A 24795-nucleotide genomic window follows, 5' to 3' on the forward strand; every position below is an offset into this window, starting at 1 on the left:
TCAAAATGAAGTAAATATGCACTGTATTTGATCAAAAGTGGAACAACTTGTAAAAAGACTAACATAAAGAATTTGACATTGACATTCGTATGCACTGCAGATAAACTCATTCCCGAACCGGTTCGGAAATCTGAATGGATTCAGCTTGGGTTCCAGTTCCAATGCAACAACTGATTCCGGTTCAATCGTTTGTTGCATTTCAGTTGGAATCCATACTGACTCCAGTCAGGATGACGAACCGATTTCCGAATAGTTTGACCGGGAGAACTGACACAAATTGTAATCCGGATAAGACACACGATCAAACAATGATTTAAAGGGGGAAGGGTAAGGGTTTGACTTGTTCTTCTCGCAAAAATGACGGCATCAGCTTAGAGTTTCAAAAAATCAATAGAACGAATTTTTAAAAACTGGCGGTTGAACGACTTTGAACATCCACCCTTCAATTATTCTCATTGCTACCTTTGAACGCTGCCCAGCAAATTAATAGCATATATTCCAACTTCTTCGAACGTTCACCCTGCACAGTAAATTACTCTTACCGACGGACCCACAACAAAAAGCTTATCGGAAACATTCCTTTCCTCCCACCAGCCATTCCGTGGCATGTCTGCTCAGCCCAGATGGGTGTCGACAGCTATCAACTAGTCAAACAGCCAGCTGAACATCCGAAACGCACCATACATAAAGTCTGGTATTAGGTTTATGCGGCAGGCGGCGTTTGGCATCCGCCTAATCGACTCATACACAACCTTTCACGCTCTTCCTCCGTTACTTGGCTGGCCGGTAAATAAGAGGAAAAGCTCCTCCGAGCTTTAAGGCCAGCGCAATAAAGGCGAGCGCCCAGTAGCAGTCATCAGAGTTTCTAATTTGTTGATAAATGTTTTATTTATTTATATTTTTACTCAACCCACCATCTACTTGGAGCGAGAAAAAAATCGTGATGTAGATGTCGATGATCCCGCTACAGTTTCGTTCAGATTTGCAGAGGCACAGGGCCTCAAAGTTTTTGCCGCGTACAACGAAAGAGAGAGTTGATCCAACGGCAAACGTCCGCAAAACGGTCCAACTTGAATCGTTATTCAAATTAGTGTGACTAGGCTGCGAGCGAAGCGTCATGGCCACATGTGATCGCCCTAGTCTAGTGAAATCCAAAGAAATGCGGACCTTTAGTGTGAGCGTGTATATCTTAGCATGTCTCAGTTGTAACGATGACGACGACGACGACGACGAGTAGTGGCTGTGATCTCTGACACAGTCCACGAAGACTAAAATAGGAAAATAAAAATATCCCGCATGATTAGTGATTCCGAATGATTGAAGAAGCACCCTCATAGCATCGCCAGGCGCGAAGACAGTGTGGACAACAGACGCGGATTGATGAAGCCTACAGACGTTTCAGTTTACGCAATTGCATGGAATGCTGTGTAGCTGTACGTGGAAAGGTCATCGGTCTAACGGATACAGACGGGTGGATTACATACGTATAGGAAAGGAATTCAAAATTACATAGCATCGTTTGTGGACTGGTGGACTGTTTGTGTCGGAAGCAGTTTGTTTAATAGTTTTTTTTAAGATTTTAAGCGATTTAACAATTGTAGAAATTCAATTTTGGGAATCAATCCTAAAAATAATCAAAAATGACGTATTTCTTGATCCGATATTTGAGGTAAAATAAAATCACCGAAACTATCAGATAAAGACACAACACACACTTTTTGATTATTTTTTAGAACTGATTCAAGCGATAATATCCTAAAATTATAAAAATATTTAAGAAATTAAAAACATCTCGAACATAAAAAGCGACTTTGGTTTGATTTTGGGTATCTAAACCAAAAGTTTGAGCTACGACTATGACATAAAAATCCGAAACAATAAACAAAATCATTAATCAAAATATTGTTGAAACAAACAATAAACAATTCGAAGCAAGTTTCACATCCATCACGTCACTTGAACAACTTCGTAACAATCGGGCGTCTCGCCGCGCCACTCTTCACAAAGTAGAACGTCGTTCTCAATCGGTAATTAGGCCCTCAGGGCTTTCATTTTTCTCACGACTAGATCAATACAACATACAACACCCGTCACTTACCCAGGTCTGTTGTCATGAAATAATTGCCTCTCGAAATTCGTTGTTCCATCGCATTCAGCGGCACACGCAACATATTCCCGCTCGACACGCCCTCCCCCTCACCTATCACAATCGCGGCTGCGACCAGTAACCGCGGGAAAATTTCATCTACATCAAATTAATATATGAACATTTGCAATCAAGATCAAAGGCACATTGTTCTATTCGCGGAAATTTTATCTCTCGCTTATCGCCTGTTGGCTAAAGCATCCCTTTAGCACTCGGGTTCCAGTTCCAGTTGGCTGATTTGTAATTATCGCCTTTGATATTACTTTGAACGGTTGTCTGCCATATTATTACAATTTGCTAGCGGACAAGAGCGACAAGGCGAAAGTTTCAAAGTATATACTCGGGAGATAATCTTTCTTGAAACCCGATCGTCTCCCTGTTGAATCTAGTGAGGAGAATGAAGCGACCTGGTGCTATTCCCGAATTTGAAACATATTTTCTATTGACTACGGAATTTAATTCAATTTTCTATTGATTAACTCCTAGGCGTAGGATGTCTGAGATAAAAAGGTAGTAGTTGCCTTTCAAAAAATTTCTAAATGTCAGATTTACCATCCATTTTTGCCTTTCTCATACGGAAAGGTTATGCAATCACTCTGAAAATCGACAACCTAAGCCCGGACGGGAGAGCCGAGATCAGAAAATGTCTGTATGTGTGTATGTGTTGAATAATGTCACTCATTTTTCTCAGTCGATGGCTGATCAATTTCGACGAAATTAGGCTCAAATTAAAACTCTAACATCGCTTTAGGTTGCTATTGAATTCCATATCAAATTCGGGTTTCTGGTTCCGGAGTTACGGGTTGAAGAGTACGGTAACCCAACAATTTTCCATATAAAATGGTATCACCAAGATATCAACATGATACAAAACCCATCAAAAATCGCTTACATGGATTTGCAAATCTAGATCGCCAAACTCGCATTGATTAAATCAACCACCTAGGTCGGTTCTGGTTCCCATATGAGCAGAAACTGAAAACGATAAACATTTGATTGTTGATAGCTTATGATGGAAAAACACGAATATCTTTTAAAAAGAGCGTAATTTCTCGAATTAATTGTTCTTATTGCAAATCCCAAGTATCTCGACCACTATCGCATTATGAAAGATTTTAATTAAATAAATTTTGATTTGAAATGACACTTAGAATCACATTCTGTAAAAAAAATTCAGATTTGTCTGTGAATTAGTAGGAAATTTAAGAACATGTGTAATGTTATCGTTAGAAAAACTTTTTTACTGATAAGTTCTCCATAATTCAATCTCATTTAAAATGCTTCTTTTCTCTTTAGGTTTTCGATAATAAAACATAAAAAATTTAAAACATCGATTTATCTTCAATATAAATTTTAAAGATATTTTCTTGTTTTATAACTAAAGATACGACTTTTTTCAGTGTATATTTTTTCGTGCAGAAATTTTCATTTCCTGTAACTCGTTCTGTGACAGTTTTGCTGTATAAAGTACGGTTGTCAAACTTTCTTTCCGAATATGCTACATGCTCAAACTTTTACGCCCTTTTAAAAAATGCTCAAAATGGTCTCATTGGCTAAGAAAACTGTTTAATCTAAGCATGCAGGGAAAAGTGTAAAGTTTCATAGAAATCTAAGAGGGTTTGGATACGATTTTAAAGATTTTTGGATGGATCTTCGTGTAATTCCTCTTATTTATTTATTTATTTATTTATTTATCTATTTATCTATTTATCTATTTATCTATTTATCTATTTATCTATTTATCTATTTATCTATTTATCTATTTATCTATTTATCTATTTATCTATTTATCTATTTATCTATTTATCTATTTATCTATTTATCTATTTATCTATTTATCTATTTATCTATTTATCTATTTATCTATTTATCTATTTATCTATTTATCTATTTATCTATTTATCTATTTCTCTATTTATCCATTTATCTATTTATTTATGTAGTTATTCATTTATTTACTTATTTATTCATTTACCCATTTATCTATTCATTTATTTTTTTTATTTTTTTATTTATTCATTCATTTTTCTAATCTTTATCTATTACTTGACAGCAACCTCAAAGCCGTAGAAATTCGATAGAACGTGCATCAATCGTGATTTTTGTTGAATTTAGGAAAAATATAACACAATGTACACTCTCGTTTTAGTGACATTACAATTTGTGTGTAACAACTTCTATATTTTACCACCCCCTAGGTTGAAGGGTTTGACGGTATTGCAAACATCATCAAGCATATTTCATGCATCAGCTTTAAAGAACTTCTGACAGACAAATGCTTTAAGGGGTTATATACAAAGTTGGAACTCACAAAACCGAAATTTTTTATTGAATATTCTGAAAGTACATGCTTTTGAAAATATCTGTGCGAAATTTCATCCAGATCGGAGCATCAGATTTCAAACCACAACCGTTCGCAGCGCGCAGGTTCTTCCACGAGTGAAGTTAACACAAAACTTTAAACGAAATTATCTTGGAACTATGTTTTTTGAAAAGTACCGTTACGGTGAACGTGATATCTCAAAAACTATTCATCCGATCTTCATAAATTTTTTTGTTGAATTGTTTGTATTAATATTCTTGTGTACTTGAACGGTTCCTTTTTCATCCAATCATTTTCGATTCTTCGTAATGATTTTTTGTTTAAAATTTTAAACACCAAAAAACTCAGTTTTTGATCAACATGTTTTTTTTATCGGAAATTTTTTTTATTGGGAAACCGATCCGTTCAAGTACACCACGATCCATTTTTCTTCAATAATCTTTTTACTTTTTTGATTTCTGTTGAGCGGTTCGGCTGGGAGAGCGTTCACCGCAAACCTCTGCCAAAAACACGTTTCGGGGGATAGGCCATAACTACACCAGCCTTGATTTTTTTTTTTAATTCAATCTGTTTTTGTTCGAACTTCGATAATACTACTAACGAACTGTCTTTCCCTTTTTCAAATAAAATTTGCATGAAACACTTTTAAAAAATCACGAACTTAACTCACTTTTTCGCCACAACTTTGTATATAACCCCTTAAGATGATTATTGCATTATGCCTCGATAGTGGTGCATCGAGTAGACCGAAAGGACTTATGGGCCTTTTTATGTTTTGTGTTTTTGATGCATTGCACCAGGCCAAACTAACGATCAACCGCAAAATAAATGTAAAAGTAGATGCCTATTAGTGTTAATGTAGTAAGGGACCGTTCATAAATTACGTAACGCGTTTAGGGGGGAGGGGGTACGAGAAGTTGTGACATGTTGTGACATACGGGGGAGGGGGAGTAAGCTAGATCATTACGTAACATGTTTTTGCTGAACAAAAATTTTTTTTTCGAAGAATTTGTTACGTAATAGGGAAGGGGGGATAGAAAAAATTGTGACAATTTGTTACACGGGGGGAGGAGGAGTCAATTTTGAGAAATTTTTGCGTTACGTAATTTATCAATGGTCCCTAATAGTTTTTAGCATTAGGGTACGTTTGTTATGTGCTAGTCGTATACCACCGTGTATGTGTTCGTCTGAGTATTTCTGACAGCTTGGTCAAGAATGGATGCAGAACTGGCGCATATGATAGAATTTTAAGGAATTTATAGTCATCCGTGCATTTTTTTCCTTCCCTGGATTCGTTGGTCACTTTTTCCGGTTTTCAATAAATCAAGGTACGATTAATTTACCGACGCACGTGAATCATCCATTCTCGGTCAGCACTATGAGAAAATCCAAACAGAATGTAATTGTCGGTATTGGTAAATAAATATCATACCCATGCATTTAAACGATTTTAAGTAGTTTGATTGCAGGTTACATGTGTTCTTTTCTTCTAATTTATTAGTATCCTTCTATTGTACTTTTATCATTTTCCTTTTCATCTACTCATGTATACCAAAAATAATATCGGTCAATTTATATGCTTCTGCTTAATTTCTATGCATCTTATTAATCTTTATTCGGTATGTTACTTTTACTCTTTTTACTATATATTCCTCTTTTTACTATATATTATTTACTATAAATTGGATTCAAATTATTACTCACTAACACGATCAATCGCATATTCTCTCATATACACTCACAATCTCTCTCATTCCAAACATACAAACGCTTGGGGCCTTCGCGATAACACAATTCTGCTCACAAACGCGAACATGCAATTACCAAACCATAAATAGTTATGTCCGAGTTCATGAATATTAACACCCCGGTAATTAGATGAACGCTTTAGCACTTAAAAATTCACAAACGCGGTCTCAAGCATTAACCGCCCGTTCGCGTAATCATGGATCACGTTCGGACGAACGTAGTCCCTACCCTCAGTCCTAGCAGCCTAGATCCGTGCTTTCAGTTGGACCAATAAAACAATGTCCCTCATATGAACTGGACAACATGTTCCATTGCGGCATGACCGGGAACTCCATTGGTATGGGGTAACTTTATTCTAAGATCTGAACCGTACACTGAAAATTAAAGATCAAATTCGCGGTTCGCACGATCATTGAAGAACACACATGAATATGCGAATGAGCACACGGTTATAAAATCGAATTTATGCACCCGAAGTTACATATACCAGCGCAGACGCGACAAGCACCTTAACATATAAACGCTCGAGCCCTTCACGATCATCCACGCACACATATGCCACCGATCTCGTAAAAAATATAACACCCCAGTTACTAAGTAAATATTGTAGCACTTAAAAGTGTACAAACGCGGTTTCAAGAGCGAACCTACAAACGGCCGTGTTCGCGTGATCATGAATCGGTTACGTCCGGAAGTCCCTGCTCTCGGCTCTAGCAGTCTAGATCCATGCTTTCAGCTAGACCAATAGAAAAATGACGCTCATATTCACTAGACAACTGGTTACATGGTGATGTGACTGGGTACTCTAGTAATATGGGAGAACTCACTCTGTTTTAGCATCTGAACCGTACGTTGAAAATTAAATATCAGATTAACGGTACGAGCGATCATTCAAAGACACACGAGAAAATGCGAATGGCTATAAAATCAAATTTTTAACATACATGTTAGCGCAAGCGTCATGTCCACGCGACATAAAAAACCCCATGCGTCATACAAACGCCCACGCGATCGAACACGTTAACTTACAAACGCCCGAGTCCTTCGCAATAATACACAGACACGAACACGCCTAAGCATCATATTATGTTGCGAAAAAATGTTAACAACTAATAATAAAACCAAATCACGTGTAATAATCCACCTGCGGTGAACATATTCTCAACTGTTTCATCTCCAAAAAAGCCCCGAGGTGGAGTCTATTTGTAACATGTCATGATAACGAACGCTGTACTGCAAATCAATTCTACCACCTAGTTTCAATTCGAGTTCAATGATATTTGGAAAATTTTCGGTGTTGGAAAATACGCTGTTATTTTGGCAAGATAAAATGGAACATATGGAAGCGAATATTTTGCCCTTCTATACTTAAATTTCACCGGCGCGTCTAGATTTACCGTGAATTCTTCAATTTTACGATTATATTTTCAACGTGCTTACAAATAAAATCAGAAATATAACAATTAGATAGAGTACTCCAGCCAAATAACGCAGTTTTCGAATTCCGCCTAACAATATGCAATTCAAATATAGCGCAAAAATTTATGAAAGTATCCTGGCCGCCTTCATTATGGCCGATTCGCTGACAGAAGAAATACAATGAATAAAGATGCATCGTTGACGCCTTCTCGTTGTTGCAAATTTGTTTTGTTTAAGTGCCGGTAAGTTTTTTCCAAGTTTGCAAGTATATTGTTCTTTATATGATGCAAACAAACTCTGACAGCTGCTTTCCACTATAGTATTGAGTGACTTTCAATTAACAGTTATCAAACAGAATAGGCTTCACCTACTAAGTATTGCTTAAAGTTGGTGTTGTTAAATGAAAAACAATTCTTTTAGTCACCAAAACCACCTTTTACGGTTCGATTAGCAGTAACAAACTTGTTTGTGGTCTAGTAACAACAAACTATGGTCTGAAAAAATGCTTTGATAGTTTTCTACAACTGATATTCAACTATTTAGGTTAAAATTTGCTTGTTACATATGTTGCTTGGGATGCAATCGCGATCATTTTTCGCACCTATCGAGTTGCTAAAAAGCTTAAACGAAGGAGTTTTTGGGCCAACATAGTGTTAAAAACCTGCTCTAATCACTTTTTAGAATTTTTTCAAATCCGCGAAACAAAACCCTTTTGTTTATATTTTATGTTATTAGAGTTTTTTTGCTCGGAAGTCTTTTTCGACCCTTTTCTTATTCAAAATTATATTATTTTCAGATTTCTCAGAACATTTTCCTTTATTTTATATATTTAGATCCTTTGTTTCGTCGATTAATCAAATCGAAATACTCGATAAAGCTCACTTTCAAATTTCAACGTCCCCATATTTCCTATAACAGAATTGCTACTTTGAACAAATACACAATCCCTAAAAACAGATAACACCCTACTGCTTTCAGGCATTTTCTCGCCGACTACAAAACAGATTATGAAATGATTTTGCGGAAAATATAATTTTCTGCTAAAATGTGGACCACTGCTCTTATGTGTTTCTTAAGGGAGATTCTTTAGATCATGTTTAAACTCGTACTATTCAACGAAACTAAAACTAATTAAATTGAGAAAAATCGTACAAACAATCCAGAGAACAATAATAGAGTTTTGAATGTACCTAACATTAGTTAATAGGAACCCCGAGCAAAAATATATTTCGAAGAAAAATAAATTTAAGGAATCGTTTTGTTTTGCGAATTTCAACATACCTAATTACCAACGCGGAACTGGCTAAATGGTGTTTTGGAAGGTTCTATTTTGAGCTACTCATTGAAAAATAACCTAAAAATTGATCATCAAAATGTTAAAAAAAATTGTTCTAGACCCTCAGATGAAGGAGGAGTATCTAAGCTTTCCAGAAGTGTGTACTTTAGCGATACTTTTTTCTTTGTCTTAATATTTTCTACCAGAGACACCGTGATGGGAACAGAAGACGAGGTCGCGCACAGTCTGTACTAGGGCTCTGATTAGCGCATTAGTTTGAGCTAGAGATGATACTTATATAGAGATGCGCAGACTGAAGCCAAAAGTTCCAATCGAACCCAAAACAACGGTTCTAAACGAGCAATGTAAACAAATATAGCGGATTTATATATAGCGGATTTAACGCATGGGGAGTACTGAGATTGAAATAAAAAGAAAAAGCATGCAATTATATTTACATACGAAGAGTGTAACCTTTATATACAAATATACTAAATAACTTATGATACTAATAAAATACGAGTAGATTTAAACACTTTCAAAATTAGAAAAACCCCTGTATGGTCCCTCAATCTAAATAGCTAGTAGATGCAAAATCTGTACATTGCAAACTTATGGACTAGTTTTCTCCTATGGCATTTTCGTTTTTGACAGCGCACTACACCGATGTAATCGGTGCTAGAAACTTGGTGTAATCAGTCTATCTCTTTTTTTGCACTACACCGGTGTAGCATCAGCAAAAAACGAAAACGCTATTAATCTCGCGACACTCGTCATAAATATTAATTTTGAATGTCATCAGCAAAGTAGCCAACTGTGTGGCAATATTGCTATTACTTGTCCACTGCATTCTCGATATATCCTCTCTAGTGCAACGAAAAACATGTAGACAGGTTCAGTAACGTAAATCAATGTGTTTTAGAGTTGCATGATTGAGTGTTTTGCGAAATATTTCAGAACAGAAATACATCAAGCATTCATTAAAAATATAAGTCACTCACTGTTTGCACAAAAATCCTGGTTGCCAAAACGAACAAACAAAATAACTTGGTAAACCGTGCAGCCAAATTTACTGTTTTTCTCTTCGCGTGCCTTTATATTCAAAACATCGTCTTTGGTTTGAGCCAATCCATCCTTCACATCTTTCATGCATCTGTCAAGTGCATCTAATATAGTGCTGCCAATGTTTTCCGCTGGTGCTGCTTCCTGCACTTTCAATTGCTCAACTTGTTTGCTGCAGTCGAGGCAAAACCACAACTGATTTACGTTACCATTAACGAAAACTAAATTAGAGCGAACTCTACCAAAACACTGCTATCGTTTCTCTGTGCTATGTAAAACAACTGTTGGGTGGATTAAATAAGAGGCTTTTCAGCAACACCCTAAGGAATGTATTCCAAACGGTATCAGCTAAAAGCTGATGTAATTTATTAATATTATGCTTAGAGTAATATTCAAGCTTACTTACATCGGTCAATTATTGTATCTCGTTAATTCCCAACAATTACGGCTAGATTACAGGGCAATACGCAAGTCACGTATCACCTAACCTCAATCGTGCACAATTCGAACGGTTGAGTGCGTTTCTTGGCCTTCCGGCACCTGTTTAGGTTTTAATTCAGAAATTGTACTCATGTAAATTCGTGCTGCCATAGGATCTACTTACGGAAATAAATGTTTGCTTATATCTTCACGAATTCAACGTTCTATTTACTTAAACTTCCAACAATTTCTATCTATTATTTTTTCTTATACCTTTCTCTCATCTCTACGTGACGTCTATGTTTTTCTATCCTACCATTTCAAACGATCCTTTTTTTTCCTTTTTCTATCCTTCCATTTCAAACGGTCCTTCTTCCCTTTTCCTATCCTTCCATTTCAAATGGTCCTCACTACATCAAAATTGTCCACCGACAGGTGGTCCACCGTGGAGTTGGAAGGGGTCAGCGGGACATACCGTAACACTCCCCGACCCGTAAGGCTGGTTAGATATCTCCGGTTCAGCTTTACCTTCTGCTGTTCCCGGCTGAAGCCCCACCTTTTCTATGTCGATCCGCGCCAGCTTTGCTACAGGTCGATGCACCATTCCGTCGGGAGTCTGCACCACGGCATCGCGAACTCGCCCATCTCGGCCTACCACGACCTTGGCTACACGTCCTCGAATCCATCCGTTGCGTATCTTCTCCTCCACGATGATCACCAAATCTCCTACATCGATCGGTTTCGTCTCCTCAAACCACTTGGTACGACGTGCGATGGTAGGAAGATATTCCCGCACCCACCGGCGCCAAAACTGATCTACCATTGTACGGCATAGATTCCAGTCGTTCCTGCAGGCTTGTCTTGGATCCGTAAGCGTCTTCGAAGTCTGCGTTACGCCGCTCGAGCTCATTAGAAGAAAGTGGTTCGGTGTTAGAGCCTCCTGTTGCGCCGTCTCCAGAGGAATATATGTTAGCGGTCTCGAATTGACCACACTCTCAGTTTCCACTAGCAACGTTGCCAGCGTTTCTTCGTTCGGCGTTCGAGAAGACTCCATTGCAGCAAGAGCGGTTTTCACCGACCGCACTAGACGCTCCCAGGTGCCACCCATGTGAGGTGATCCAGGTGGGTTAAACACCCATTTCGTGTTCGCGTTGGTGAACGTTTCGGCAAGCTGGCGCTCGATTTTGCCCATCTCCTGCTTAAGTTCGTTGCTCGATCCCACGAAATGTGTGCCCCTGTCGCTGCGGATCTCCACAGGTGCTCCTCTGCGTCCGATGAAACGCCTGATCGCCATCTTGCAAGATTCCGTTGAAAGTGTGTGAGCGACTTCGAGATGGATTGCTCGTGTGGTCATACACGTGAACAGAGCTACCCATCGTTTTGCAATACTTCGGTTCACCCGCACGCCGATCGGCCCGAAATAGTCGACGCCTACGTAGGAAAATGGACGTACGTACGCCTGCAACCTGGCCGCCGGGAGTGGAGCCATTCGGGGTGTCGCCAGACTTGGCTTCTTGACTTTACACAAGGCGCACTCTTTAGCCACCTTACGCACGAACGGGCGCAGCTGCGATATGTGGAAACGCTGTCTCACTTCGTTCACGACAGTCTCGCCATTGGCGTGAAGAAATCGTTGGTGGTACCATTCAACCAGCAGTCTAGTCACTGGATGGGCTTTCGGCAATATTACTGGAAACTTAGTGTCAAACGCGGCGACGGTCGCAGCAGATATCCTTCCATCAGAACGAATAACACCTGCTTCGTCCAAGTACGGAGACAGTTTGTATATTTTGCTGGTTTTCTCCAGCCGCGCCTGTTGTTTTGGCTGCTTGTCCCGCATTACTGACAAAGTCGCCACCTCGTCCGGATACTGCTCACACTGCACCCAACGAAAGATTGTGGTTTCGGCTGTTGCTAATTCCTCTTGAGTGAGTGGTCCGTCCAGTCGAGTCTCTCGTTTTACCGTTCGCCGTAGATTTTGTACGTAGCGATGAACATGTGCTACCGATCGATACAAATGCGTCAGTTTCGAGAATCGCTCCCACCTCACAAGTTGTGGCGGTACGATAACCTCCTTGTGCACCAAACACGACCTCAGCTCTTCATCGGTCGTCGCGCCGACTGAATCTGCATCTATGGTCCATTGATCTTCTGGCAAATATAAATCGTTGTCACCACGGAACCAACGGCCGCCTGAGGACAAACACGGCCCTTTTCCCCACTTTGTCGCATCGTCGGCGACGTTCTTTCTCGATGATATCCAACGCCATTGCTTCGCCTCCGACTTGGACAAAATCTCACCTACTCGGCAAGCTACGAACTGGCGATATCTTCGATGATCTGAATTTATCCAAGCCAGCACCGTCTTAGAGTCACACCATAACACTGTCTTCTCGACTACGAGCGAGTGCCCAGTGAGGATGGTCTTCATCAAGCGTACTCCGATTACCGCTGCCATCAACTCCAACCGTGGGATGGAGTGTGCCTTCAGTGGAGCCACCTTGGATTTCCCACCGACTAACGCAACAGAAATCCCATCCGGAAATACCGCCCGAAAGTAAGCGACACACGCATAAGCTTCTTCGCTAGCATCCACGTAGATATGCAGTTGCAGCGACAAGATATCTTTCACCGAACGTTGCGGAAAGTAGCAACGCGGAATGCTAATCTGGTCCAGATGTTTGAACAAACTCGTCCACCGCATCCACTTCCCAAGTAACTCCTCCGGAATTAGTTGATCCCATGTCGTCTTCGCCCTCCACAGCTCCTGGATTAGTACCTTGCCGTGTATGAGGAAAAAACACAACAATCCTGCCGGATCGAATGGGCTCATCACTACTCGCAGTGCCTGGCGCTTAGTTGGATGCTCCGCACCCACCGCTAGCGTCGTTGTAAACGTGAAGACATCGTCGACCGGCTTCCAGTACATCCCGAGCACGCGTTCGGTTGAACTGTTCTTGTCCAGCTGGAGACACTTTTCTGTGACTGGGTCTCTCTCCCCGACCCGTGCGAGAACCTCGGTGGAATTTGAAAGCCAGTTCCGCAGATGGAATCCGCCGAGAGAGTGGACCAGTTTGACTTCATGTGCCAGCTTCACCGCTTCGTCAACGTCGTCAGCGCTGTCCAAGTAGTCATCCACGTAGTGCTTCCGGATAATTGCGTCGGCTGCAACTGGATACTGTCTTGAATGCTCCTTAGCGTTCAAATTCTTCACGAATTGTGCCGAACACGGTGAACACGTTGCACCAAACGTTGCGACGTCCATCAAATACACATCGGGGGCTTGTATAGGATCATCTCGCCAAAGCAGTCGTTGCGCATGTCGATCTTCTCGTCGAATCCGAATCTGGTGAAACATCTCCTTCAGATCCGCGCACAGAGCGACCCGTTTCTCCCGGAATCCGTATAGAACATTGAGCAACGTATTTAGCAGATCCGGCCCTTTCAACAGCATCGTGTTGAGTGCGACTCCATCCACTTTGGCCGCTGCATCGCAGAAGATACGAACCTTGGACGGCTTCTTGGGATTGATGACCACTCCTAAAGGTAAGTACCACGTACGCCGTGGATCTGAATCATCGAGCTCCTTCCGGGTCGCTTTGTGTATGTACCCTTTCGCTTGATACTCAGAAAGCTGTCTCCTCACACTTTCGCCGATGAGTAAATCCCTCTGCATACGCCTTTCCAAACACTGCAGTCGTCGAACCGCCATCTGGTAGCTGTCCGGGAACTCGAAGCTCTCGTACTTCCAGAGAAGCCCAGTTTCGAATCGCTGTCCGACCCGCTTAGTAGTTTCCATCAGGATCCGATTTGCTCGTTGAGTTTCCGCGGACTCAGGATGGGCGACTTCCATTATACCCAGACTCTCGACTGAGAAAAACTTCTCCACGAGCTCATGTAGGGTCTGCTCGGCCTCCTGGCACTCGCATATGTGGAAACTATGAACGATATCCCCTGACTTGTCCTGGTTGGATCCATAAACCGTCCATCCCAAACGTGATTTTGCTGCTATCGGCTCTCCCGGTCGGCCATCTCGTAGCTTGAGTGTCGATGTAACGTGAGCGTTGTCGTTTCCGATGAGGATGCGCGGTACCGCTTGATCGTAATCATCGATCGGTAGGCCCTTTAGGTACGGAAAGGTTTCTGCGAGTTCCGCGTACCGCAAGGATTGTCGTGGTAAGTCCAGCTTTCTTACGGTGCGCACGTCCGACAAAGAATGTTTGGATGCCCCTGACCGTCCTGCTATTTCCAATGCGACCCGTTGAGAATTAGCTTCTGACCTCTTCACGTTCGCCGTCCACTGCAAGCACAATGGTTGCGGATCTCCTACAACCCCAAGGTCCTTTACCAACTCTTCGTCAATCAGCGTTCTCTCCGAGCCGTCGTCCAAGAAAGCATACACGGACACAGATCGATTGTTCCCATACAAAGTCACTGGAATAATACGAAAAAGCGTAGTCTTCCCAGCGGAATGATGGTTGGTGACCGCTTTGGAACTACTTGTCTTAGCTTCACTCGATTCTTGCCTGGACCCATTCTTCGCCGAATTTCCGTCGTTCCCAAACTTCTTACAGCCATTTCCTGGCGTCTTTCCGTTTTCCCTGGCCTGCTGGGCTTCATTTGTGTCCCGTTTGGAGTGCAGCAAAGGGTGGTGACGCCGTTGACATCCGTCGATATCGCATTGCTTGCGATTCTTGCAGGGGCGCCTTCCGTGTGCTCCAAGACAGAGCCGACACAAGCCGAGTTTCTGTATTGTCTCCCAGCGTTCATCGACCGTTTTCTTGTCGAACTCTGAGCAGTCTTTTACCCGATGCCCCGAGTTTTTGCAAATGAAACACGCTGGGCTTGATGGGCGCATCGTAACGCCAGATGCTTCTTTGTTCGTCGCCATCAAAGAAGAATCCTCCATTGAGTGAGTTCCGCAGAAGTTTTTGTCCTTTCCGTTCTTCTCCTTCACTATTCGCTGCTGCTGTACAGGTTGCGGCCTAGGATCGTAGTTCACGGTCACGTCGGATGCCGCTCGCACGAGCGTCTGCATATACTGCGAGAAAGAACGCAGGTTCACTTCCCCGCAGCGCTGCTTGTATAGCGACCAGTCCAGTTTCATATGTGCTGGAAGCTTCTCTACCAACTCGAACAGTAGCATCGGATTGTTGAGATGCGCTTCATGCCTCCCGGCTTCCAGATGATCACAAAAATTCTGCACCGCCATACCGAAACCGATTAGCGTGTCTAGTCTTTCCTGTTTTGGCGCAGGCACCCCTCGGATCCTCTGCAACAACGCATGGATCAACAATTCCGGTCTACCATAAAGTATCTCCAGCGTAGCTAAAACATTTGGGACGCTCGCCGGTAGCAACAGTCGACTCCGCACCGATTCAAGTGCGTGCCCCTTCAAACACCGTTGCAACCTCGCCAAATTTTCCTCGTTCGAAAACCCGCACGTCTGAGTAGAGTTAACGTACGAGCTAATGAATAGCGGCCAGTCCTCCGGATTACCAGAAAAGATTGGCAACTCCTTGTTCATCACGTGTCTTGCCGCCAATTGTCGCGGTGTCGGTCCCCAATACGCCTGCTCGTCTTGCAACGGAGGTTGCTGCGCACCAGCCTGGAACTCCGCAAACCGTGGTTGCTCCTGCGGTCCCAATTGGATTCCTGGTGGCACCGTCTGCCTTCTCGAAAACCTTTGCTCAGTGGGGATCACAGACGGTAACGGTTGGCCGGCGTACGACTGGGAATACTCTCCTCCCAGTAATTCTTCCACTGTCACTGGACCTCTAATCGGGCCTGCACTATCTCTATTCACTGCGGTCGATTGCGCGGCGATTGCAAAATTCGGATTACCAACTCGCGGAATGATAAACGAATTGCCTGCTGGAGGAGGCTGGGTGAGAGGAAAGGGATAGTTTTGGAAAGCATGCTGCTTGGGGATTATATTTGCGATGCCTTTGCTAGGCCTGGCGAGCGCGGAGGTAACCGAGAAAATGTTAGCCTGACCTCTACCAACTATTGGCGCTGTTGTGCTTTCGGCTCGACCGATAATACCCCCTAACGTTGGCTCAAACCCTGACTGCCCTAACGAAATACCTGCCAACGCTGCTTCTAGAATACCCTCGTTAATGCTAGTTGGTTGCTGCATGCCGTCCTGCCTAGCTTGTATTCCAGTTGCGGTCGTCGCGTTACTCGTACCAATAGCTGGAGCCTTCTCCGTCGGGACAACCAACGTCGAATGGGCGGCCTTCCACTGCTGTACCTTGCTGAAGGAACTCTGCACTGAGGCGACACTCCGGTTGTCTTCATCGCCTTCCCCACCTAGGTCAATCACCTCTCTCAAACGGAATGACTCGTTCATTACCGCCTGCTCTAGCTGCAATTGCCTCCGCTCAAACTCTGCTTCCTTTTTCTGCTTCTCTTGCTCCATCTTCCGCTCGTGCTCCCGGCGCTCCAACTCTATACGCTTCATCGCCAAAGCCTTCTGGGCCTCAAGTCTCTCGAGCTGTAGGCGAGCCCTTATTGCTCCAGCACTACAGGTTGAAGTGCTCGTTCCTGCTTTGCTGTTAGCCTTGCTTCCGGGTGCATCAATCACCGGAATCTGTGCCGACGGTCTCTGACAGTTTGGGCATGTAAACGGTCGGTCTGTCGCATCAATGCTGTCGTTCACACCCACACAGGAAAAATGCCACCACGAATCACAGTGACAACAGCTTACCATCCGATCCGTGTCAGGTTCATTACACTGGTTACAGTGTGTTTCCACGGTGGGGGCACTTCCTGTACAATTCGGCATTGCTTCGTGGTTATCTTGGACGATCTTTTAGATTGTTGGGTGGATTAAATAAGAGGCTTTTCAGCAACACCCTAAGGAATGTATTCCAAACGGTATCAGCTAAAAGCTGATGTAATTTATTAATATTATGCTTAGAGTAATATTCAAGCTTACTTACATCGGTCAATTATTGTATCTCGTTAATTCCCAACAATTACGGCTAGATTACAGGGCAATACGCAAGTCACGTATCACCTAACCTCAATCGTGCACAATTCGAACGGTTGAGTGCGTTTCTTGGCCTTCCGGCACCTGTTTAGGTTTTAATTCAGAAATTGTACTCATGTAAATTCGTGCTGCCATAGGATCTACTTACGGAAATAAATGTTTGCTTATATCTTCACGAATTCAACGTTCTATTTACTTAAACTTCCAACAATTTCTATCTATTCTTTTTTCTTATACCTTTCTCTCATCTCTACGTGACGTCTATGTTTTTCTATCCTACCATTTCAAACGATCCTTTTTTTTCCTTTTTCTATCCTTCCATTTCAAACGGTCCTTCTTCCCTTTTCCTATCCTTCCATTTCAAATGGTCCTCACTACATCAAAATTGTCCACCGACAGGTGGTCCACCGTGGAGTTGGAAGGGGTCAGCGGGACATACCGTAACAACAACATTAACCATAAATGTTGAGCAGAATAATAAAATTGTACTTGCCGTTGTTGCATTTTTCATATTTGTTTCTGTGCATGTACATGCATCTAAGCAACATGTAAAATATATTTTCTAAAAACACCTTGTATATAGCCAGAATATTACGATACTACCCAGACACTGTTTATTACAAGAAAATTAATATCATCAATTAAGGCCCGGCTCGCAGTGATAGGCCACTGCCGGTTCGCGGTGACGGTTTCTTTATTTCACTTTGCACGTCCCGTCCCAGGGAATAAATTGATTTCTGGGGAAAATTCTCACAATGATCCTCGGGAATGTAAGCAATGTCTTAACTAATGATAACAAGTTCACCAAATTGCACACTCGTAGAAACAACCGAGAATGTAAACAAACGTAAATATATCACGATCTGTTAGGATAAATGGATTAGAACAGGGTTCTTTCGAATTTTTTCTCTCCTTTTTAGTAAATTTTTTTTTTTTTATAATCAGCACGAATTTCTTAAAACAGTTGGATTTGAATGTTTCGTGTTCCACTCGTCAGTAACTGACACCAACTTGGTATCAATTAGACTTTATATCCAAACTAACACCAAATTGTTAGACACTAAATCCAAACAGTTCAAACAACATATGAGCGACCGAAAATAAAAGTCGCAAGGAAAGAACATGCTTCGTAAAACCCGTTTCAAATATATTATAATGTAAAAACCGGATATGAACTTCAGGCATAAAAATCGGACTGGGACTTTCCTTTGTAAGAGTCGGATAAAAGAAGCTTCAGTGAAAAAAACCGGAAAAAAATATATCCGATTGTTACAAAGTAGTTTTTGTTAGTCGACTTTCAATCTTGAACATCAAGGTATACGGATACTCCAACGAGAGATTTATTTAATTTTTAAACAATTTTTATACTGCCTTAAGTTTATTTCCGATTTTTATATTCTAATATGTTTGAAACGGGTTTTGCGAAGCATGTTCTATCCTTGCAACTTTTATTTTAGTTCTGGATCACTGACGAGTAAAGGGAAACGAACTCTGTCTATTGGCATGAGATCCATACACCTGCTGGTATGGTGTCTAACTGAAGCCTATATGGTGTTAGTTGTGTTACAAGTGTTGTCTAACTTGTAGCAAGTTGGTGTCAGTTACTGACGAGTGGAACTCGAAACATTCAAATCCAACTTTTCTAAGCTAGGTTTTGTGCCCTCTTGTGCAAATTGGTACATCCATTTTTTATTAATTTGGGAAAAAAATTGCATACGAATTTCTTTTCTAATTAATTTTATTTCCAAGTTATGACCTTGTGAACTTTTGAATTCCAAGCCCAGGTCAAAATAATTCAATTTGTTTATAACAATTCCAAAATACATTTAAGTGAACCCATTACTGCAAACCTATTTTTTACAAGCAGCAAAAATTGAGTTTTCCTTTCGGAAAAAAATTAAATGGTCATTCAAATCAAAATACGTCCCGTTATTTGGTACGATTACGCACACCACACGTTAAGACCAAAGACCGAACACCACCTATACGACAATCAGATTCCACCACGACCATAAACTGTATACTATCATGTTCGATACTCAATAAACCATCTAAATGGCTAACGGCGACGACAGCATGGAATGTTTTGGTGAAAAAGGACACCACTGACTGCCGCGACGAGATATATCAAAACACACATAAATTAAAAATAAATACCACTTCGAAAGACACTGGCACTGTTTCAGTGCACTACAACTGGCCAGTCCTGGTCCGGCGAAAAGCTTATTTTTAGACTGTTCAAGTGTCAATTTTAGGTGCTAGCTCGTTACCCGCAAATTTGTTGCTGAACGACACGAGATACACAATTTCTCCGAGTGTACTCTCAGGTTGCCGGTGTCGGCTGGTTATACATTGTTAGGTGCTAATGTTGAGGGTGGTTTGGAGAAAACAAAAAAACAACGGTCCGCGATAGAGTTGTGGTGCTGGCTGGCAACCGAATGGGAATTATGTAAACAACTTTAACGCTGGTTTCAGGTTGATGGTGTGTAATGTGATGATAGAAACGATGTAGAATAGCGACGTTGCTTGTTTTGTACCGTTTGTTTGTGCAAATAATGCCAGCATGCCGAGCGAAGTCAGTTGAAGGGATGGCATGCCTACCTTCTGAATAATGGGGAGATGTTTATGGTACTTGTTCAACTACAAATGAGTTGATACTTGTTTGGTGGTAACATTGTTACATCTTGTATACGATGATTGCATATTTGTAGGAAACTCTGATTTGAATACCAAACCTTGTTCCATGTATCATCCATCCTATTTAAATTTCGACCAAGGATGTTGCCAAATCGCACATATTTTTAGCTGAACGTGCAAATGCCACGCGTGTGCTACTTCACAATGACAATCAACATAAATTTTATATCCGAGCAATTTTCGAACAGTTGTTGAATTGTTAATCCGCCGCACATGGCTACAGCCAACAACCGACTGACGATGCTGATGATGCAGTTGGTTACCTACTCCTGGTGAAGTCTGCGGTGCGGTGAGTTTGCAATATTTATGACGATGCTTGCAGCAAACACGTTTAAAATTGCACAGGAAAACACAGAACTCACCGTTTTATGGACGGTTTTTATTGTGCGGACAAAACTGCGCAAAATTGCGATGCAGCTCCCTTCAGCAAACCAAGTACGCGGGCGATGATTTAAGTCTCGTAAAACATATTCATTGACACTTTGGTTAAACTCGGCAACGATTTTGGTGAAACGGATCAGTATGGTAGTTGCGTGATGGTTACTGCATTTTATGTAGTTTGTTCATGCTACAAGCGACGGAGGGTATCTATTGTGCGGTACCCGCCCGTATATCAATGGTTGAATAATTTATCTGTTTGTTGAAATGGCTTGATAGATTCTCGAAAGCATTATGTCACACAATCACTACGTATGATCGCATATCTGTCTTATATGCATTTTGTCGATTTTGCTTGTATTGGCCCAATTATACATATTATAGGTCTTTGTGTTACATTTACGATACTGACGATTTGGTTCTAAAAATCATGAAAATCATGCCGTGGAAGCTATCTTTGTATCTCTTCTAAATAAAAAGTTTTCTAGTGATACAGGCCATATTCGATTATCCGCAGTCTCGATTATCCGTAGACTCGATTATCCGTAACTCGATTATCCGTAGAAAATGATGATTCGATTATCCGTAGTACGACAATCCGAAGAAATTGTTTCGATTATCGGCACATTATTTTTTCTCAACCATAACAGATTTATAATTTATTATTTGCTACTAACTACAGTTTCTGAAAGAATAACTATTTTCTAAAAAAATAATGAAGACTTCATAGAAATACAGACAGTTTAATTATGTAACAGATAATTTTGAATTCGATGCGATGACTTACATATTAAAGAAGTTGCATATAATCAACATAATAAAGAAGTTTCTAATAAAGATAAAGAAGTTTAATATAATCAACAAATCTTTCAATTCAGTGCAGTGTCCTATTAAATTTTATACACCTAATAGATTGGCTACAAACTATAATTTCCTGTAGATACCAGCTATAATTACTAGAAGAACAAAATTTTAAAATCTGTGATTTTTTCAGTAATTTTTAGAATGAATATAGTGACAGATTTTGTATTGAAGATTGACAAGATCTGAACATATATGTTTCATATTGGTTGGGACTATCTAAAGTATGATATAAAACCCCACTCAACTCTTCGGAATCAGTCTATTATCGCATCAGTTAAAAAATCGAAACATTTTAATCACTTTAAGAACATCGACATTTTGAATTCTTAGCTCACTTAAGTTAAAGACTTTTGCTTTAATCCCAACATGTAACATAGGAGAATCAAACCACAAGACTTTGTCTTAAATGTGGCTGACAAAATCGGGTCAAAAAGCTGACAAATTCGGAGGTGGACAAACACGAGGACTAATAAAATAGGATCTTCGCTGTAGTCAGCAATTTGAACCGCTTTAAAAAGCACAGCGCTAATAATTCGATACGAAGTAGATGCACTGAACATTCTTTAAGTGACTCGGCTACGTAGAATGCCGAGCAATGGCCAAATGAAGATGTTTCCACCAAGCAAATAAGAGAAAAAAGTTTATTGTGCGACGATGTATCACAAACTGAATCACTCAATGCGTTTGAACATATTCATAGCTAAAAATTTCCAAGAACCAAGAATCAGCTAGTTTCTGAATGACTCTCCAAACCCTAGAGCGCATGACGACGATGATGATGCTGCTGACGCACGATCTTTGGTTTTTTTACTTGTAACGTGTGCAAAACTCATCTTCTTAGAAATCCATGTTTTAAAATCGTCCAATGCTGGTCTTTCGTTGGACCAACGTTGAGTCGCTTAACGCCCAGCAGATCGTTCAGCAGAAATCGGCCCTTAATGGATTCCCAAAGTTTTGTTGTTATATACAAACCAGTAGAGCGTAATCATAACTTCAGTTTTTATTTCTGTCTGACTTTACCGAAACCAGCATTAAGTTAACTGAAGTTTCACGCAGAGAATTTAGTTTTATGCGTCATGATTATTAAACCAAACATAAGTATCCCAATCAATCGAACACAATACTTTAAAATAAAATAACTTGGCAATATAACTTGTTTTTCTTACATGTCTTACTATCACTTTATACAATATAAAGCGATCGATATTCGTCATTAAAACGGTTTGATCAAAAAAATATTCCATGAGTCAAACATAGATGCATGTACCTTAGATACTGTTTTTGAACATATAACAAATATATTTCATGAAGAAAAAAACCTTTATTTTGATTCGATTATCCCAAGCAAAATTTTTCTGCACCCTACGGATAATCGAATCTGGCCTGTATTTGGAATATCGTCAACAACTTCAAAAGCTGACTTATTTAATACTTAAAAAGCCACACAGCTCAGATCAACAGTTTAAACACAATAAGAGAATGTAAAATTATTTGCATATTATATGCCAGCAGCACTCATTAGAACACCAATCGGTTAATGCTTATTAACTTCTTCATAAGCCTTGGATCGCTTAGCGATCTTCGACACTTTATTTTCTTATCAAATTTCCAAAAAAAAATCAATTTATTTTAGGAGGCAATCAACAAATTCTGGAAAAAATACTTGGTAAGTCATTTTTCTTTAAGCTATCCCACGTAAGCTTTAATTCGTAAAGACAGTTTCACTGACCGAGCATTGATTTTTACCGGGGCTCTAAGGATTTTTTACCGGTTTTCTAATACACATAAATATACTCATGTGATATTTGAGTAAAGAGTAAAGGAAGCGGGCAAGGCGTAGTTGGTAAATCGATTGCCTTGCAAGCAGCTCACCTAGGTTCGATTCCCAAGCCCGCACATGGGGTTAGATTTTTTCCAAAATGATCGATCTATCCCAAAGAACGAGGTAAATGACCCTAAGGTTCAAACCTCTATAGTCGAAATGAAAAAAAATAAAGAGTAAAGAGCAAAAAGGCAAAGAGCAAAAAGCACAGAGCAAAGAGCAAAGAGCAAAGAGCAAATAGCCAAGAGCAAAGAGAAAAGAGCAAAGAGTAAAGAATGTTAGAAACTACCGGAGCATAACTAGACTATCTGCAACCTCCAAGATATTTGAAATTGTGGTAAGCACTTTTGTACTCTCACGGTCGAAAAGTTTCAGGTCCGACGATCAACATGTATTTATGCCTGGACGATCCGTAAACACAAATCTTCTAGATTTCACATTGACTTACATCACGCAGATGAAGGAAAAGGCACAAATTGATGCAGAGTACATGGACTTAAAAGCTACATTTGACCGAATTTACCACCGATTATTATCAACCAAAATATCACGGCTGGGCGCATCACGGAATTACATTCAATGGCTGGGTTCTTACATGAGTAACAGAGCGCTACGTGTGCAGCATGACTCTTGTGCTATATTTCACCCTAAGGAGGAAAATTGGGTAAACACCAAATGTCTCACTAGGACGAAATTGACTCTTGTGTTACCTCTCAATTTGCGAACAAATCTCGAGTCCCTCAAAGCAGCAGAATGGGACCACTACTGTTTGAAACGACGCTACTGTACTGCTTGGTGAGGGATGCAAACAGATTCACGCTCATGATTTGAAATTGTACCCCGTAGTACGATCTATCGACGACTGCATCCGTCTTCAAAAGCTTCTGGATACATTCGTTAGCTGATGTCGTTGAAACTGGCATTGCTAAATGCCAAGTTATAACTTTTCACCGCATGTTCAGTCCGATACGTTCTGACTACTAAATCGATGGGCGAAGGCTTACTAGAGTTGATTGACCTCGGCGTTTTATTGAGAACGAAGCTAAAATGCAATCGGCATCGCTCAGCTTTAATTTCGAAAGCAACCCGACAACCCGCTTTGATTTCTAAAATCTACCTGAATGTCAAGGATGAAAATTATATGAAGTTTATTGTTCGCTAATTCGCCCCTTACTTTGTTTCTCTGATTTGGAGTGGAAATTACGAATTGAACAAGTGCAGAAAAGATTTTTCCGACTCGCCCTACAAAATCTCCCATGACGGAATTCTCTCGACCTTCCACCGTATCCTGCTCAAAGTCGCCTGATCGGTCTCGACACATCGGAACAACGCAGAAAGATTCAGCAAGTAATATTGTTAGCAAAGCTACTCAACGCTGAAATCGACTCCCGGACAAACCTCCCAAGTAAGAATTGAAGTTTTATAGCACGCTACAAGTGCAATCTAAGTTTTATCAGTGGCTATAAAACTACCATAAAACCTCTATTGTTACTAGGGCTGTTCCTTCGTGATTTTCATGCCTCGTAACGATCTCTTCGCTCATCAGGCTTACTACAACCCAAATTCCACCGTACGACGTTTGGATTCAACGAACCGATAACAGTATGTATGGAACTTTCTCCACGCTCGAGCATTTGATCGAGTT

At 40.8% G+C, this 24795-nt stretch overlaps 2 protein-coding genes across 5 annotated transcripts in view; both read right to left on the reverse strand.

Moving 5' to 3' along the window:
• Window positions 1–24795, reverse strand: part of LOC131678505 (uncharacterized) — a 172673-nt gene that overhangs the window by 55562 nt on the left and 92316 nt on the right. The gene's annotated exons all lie outside the window — the stretch shown is intronic.
• LOC131678504 (uncharacterized) lies at window positions 10261–17830 on the reverse strand. Of its 4 annotated transcripts, none has more exons than XR_009303663.1 (3): window positions 17340–17830; window positions 10580–17288; window positions 10261–10515 (listed from the first exon to the last, which is right to left on the reverse strand). XR_009303663.1 is itself a non-coding variant. In XM_058958699.1 (3 exons), exon 3 carries the CDS (start codon window positions 17180–17182, stop codon window positions 10811–10813), a length of 6372 nt encoding a protein of 2123 aa, XP_058814682.1. In that variant the 5' UTR covers window positions 17183–17288; window positions 17340–17473; window positions 17538–17830; the 3' UTR covers window positions 10261–10810. The 4 variants fall into 4 exon arrangements, 2 of the variants coding, with proteins under 2 accessions (XP_058814682.1, XP_058814680.1); XR_009303662.1 differs by having other exon boundaries at window positions 10261–10330; window positions 10382–17288; XM_058958699.1 differs by having other exon boundaries at window positions 10261–17288; window positions 17340–17473; window positions 17538–17830.

The sequence above is a fragment of the Topomyia yanbarensis genome, chromosome 2 (genome assembly GCF_030247195.1).
Source record: "Topomyia yanbarensis strain Yona2022 chromosome 2, ASM3024719v1, whole genome shotgun sequence".
Classification (NCBI taxonomy): Eukaryota; Metazoa; Arthropoda; class Insecta; order Diptera; family Culicidae; genus Topomyia; species Topomyia yanbarensis.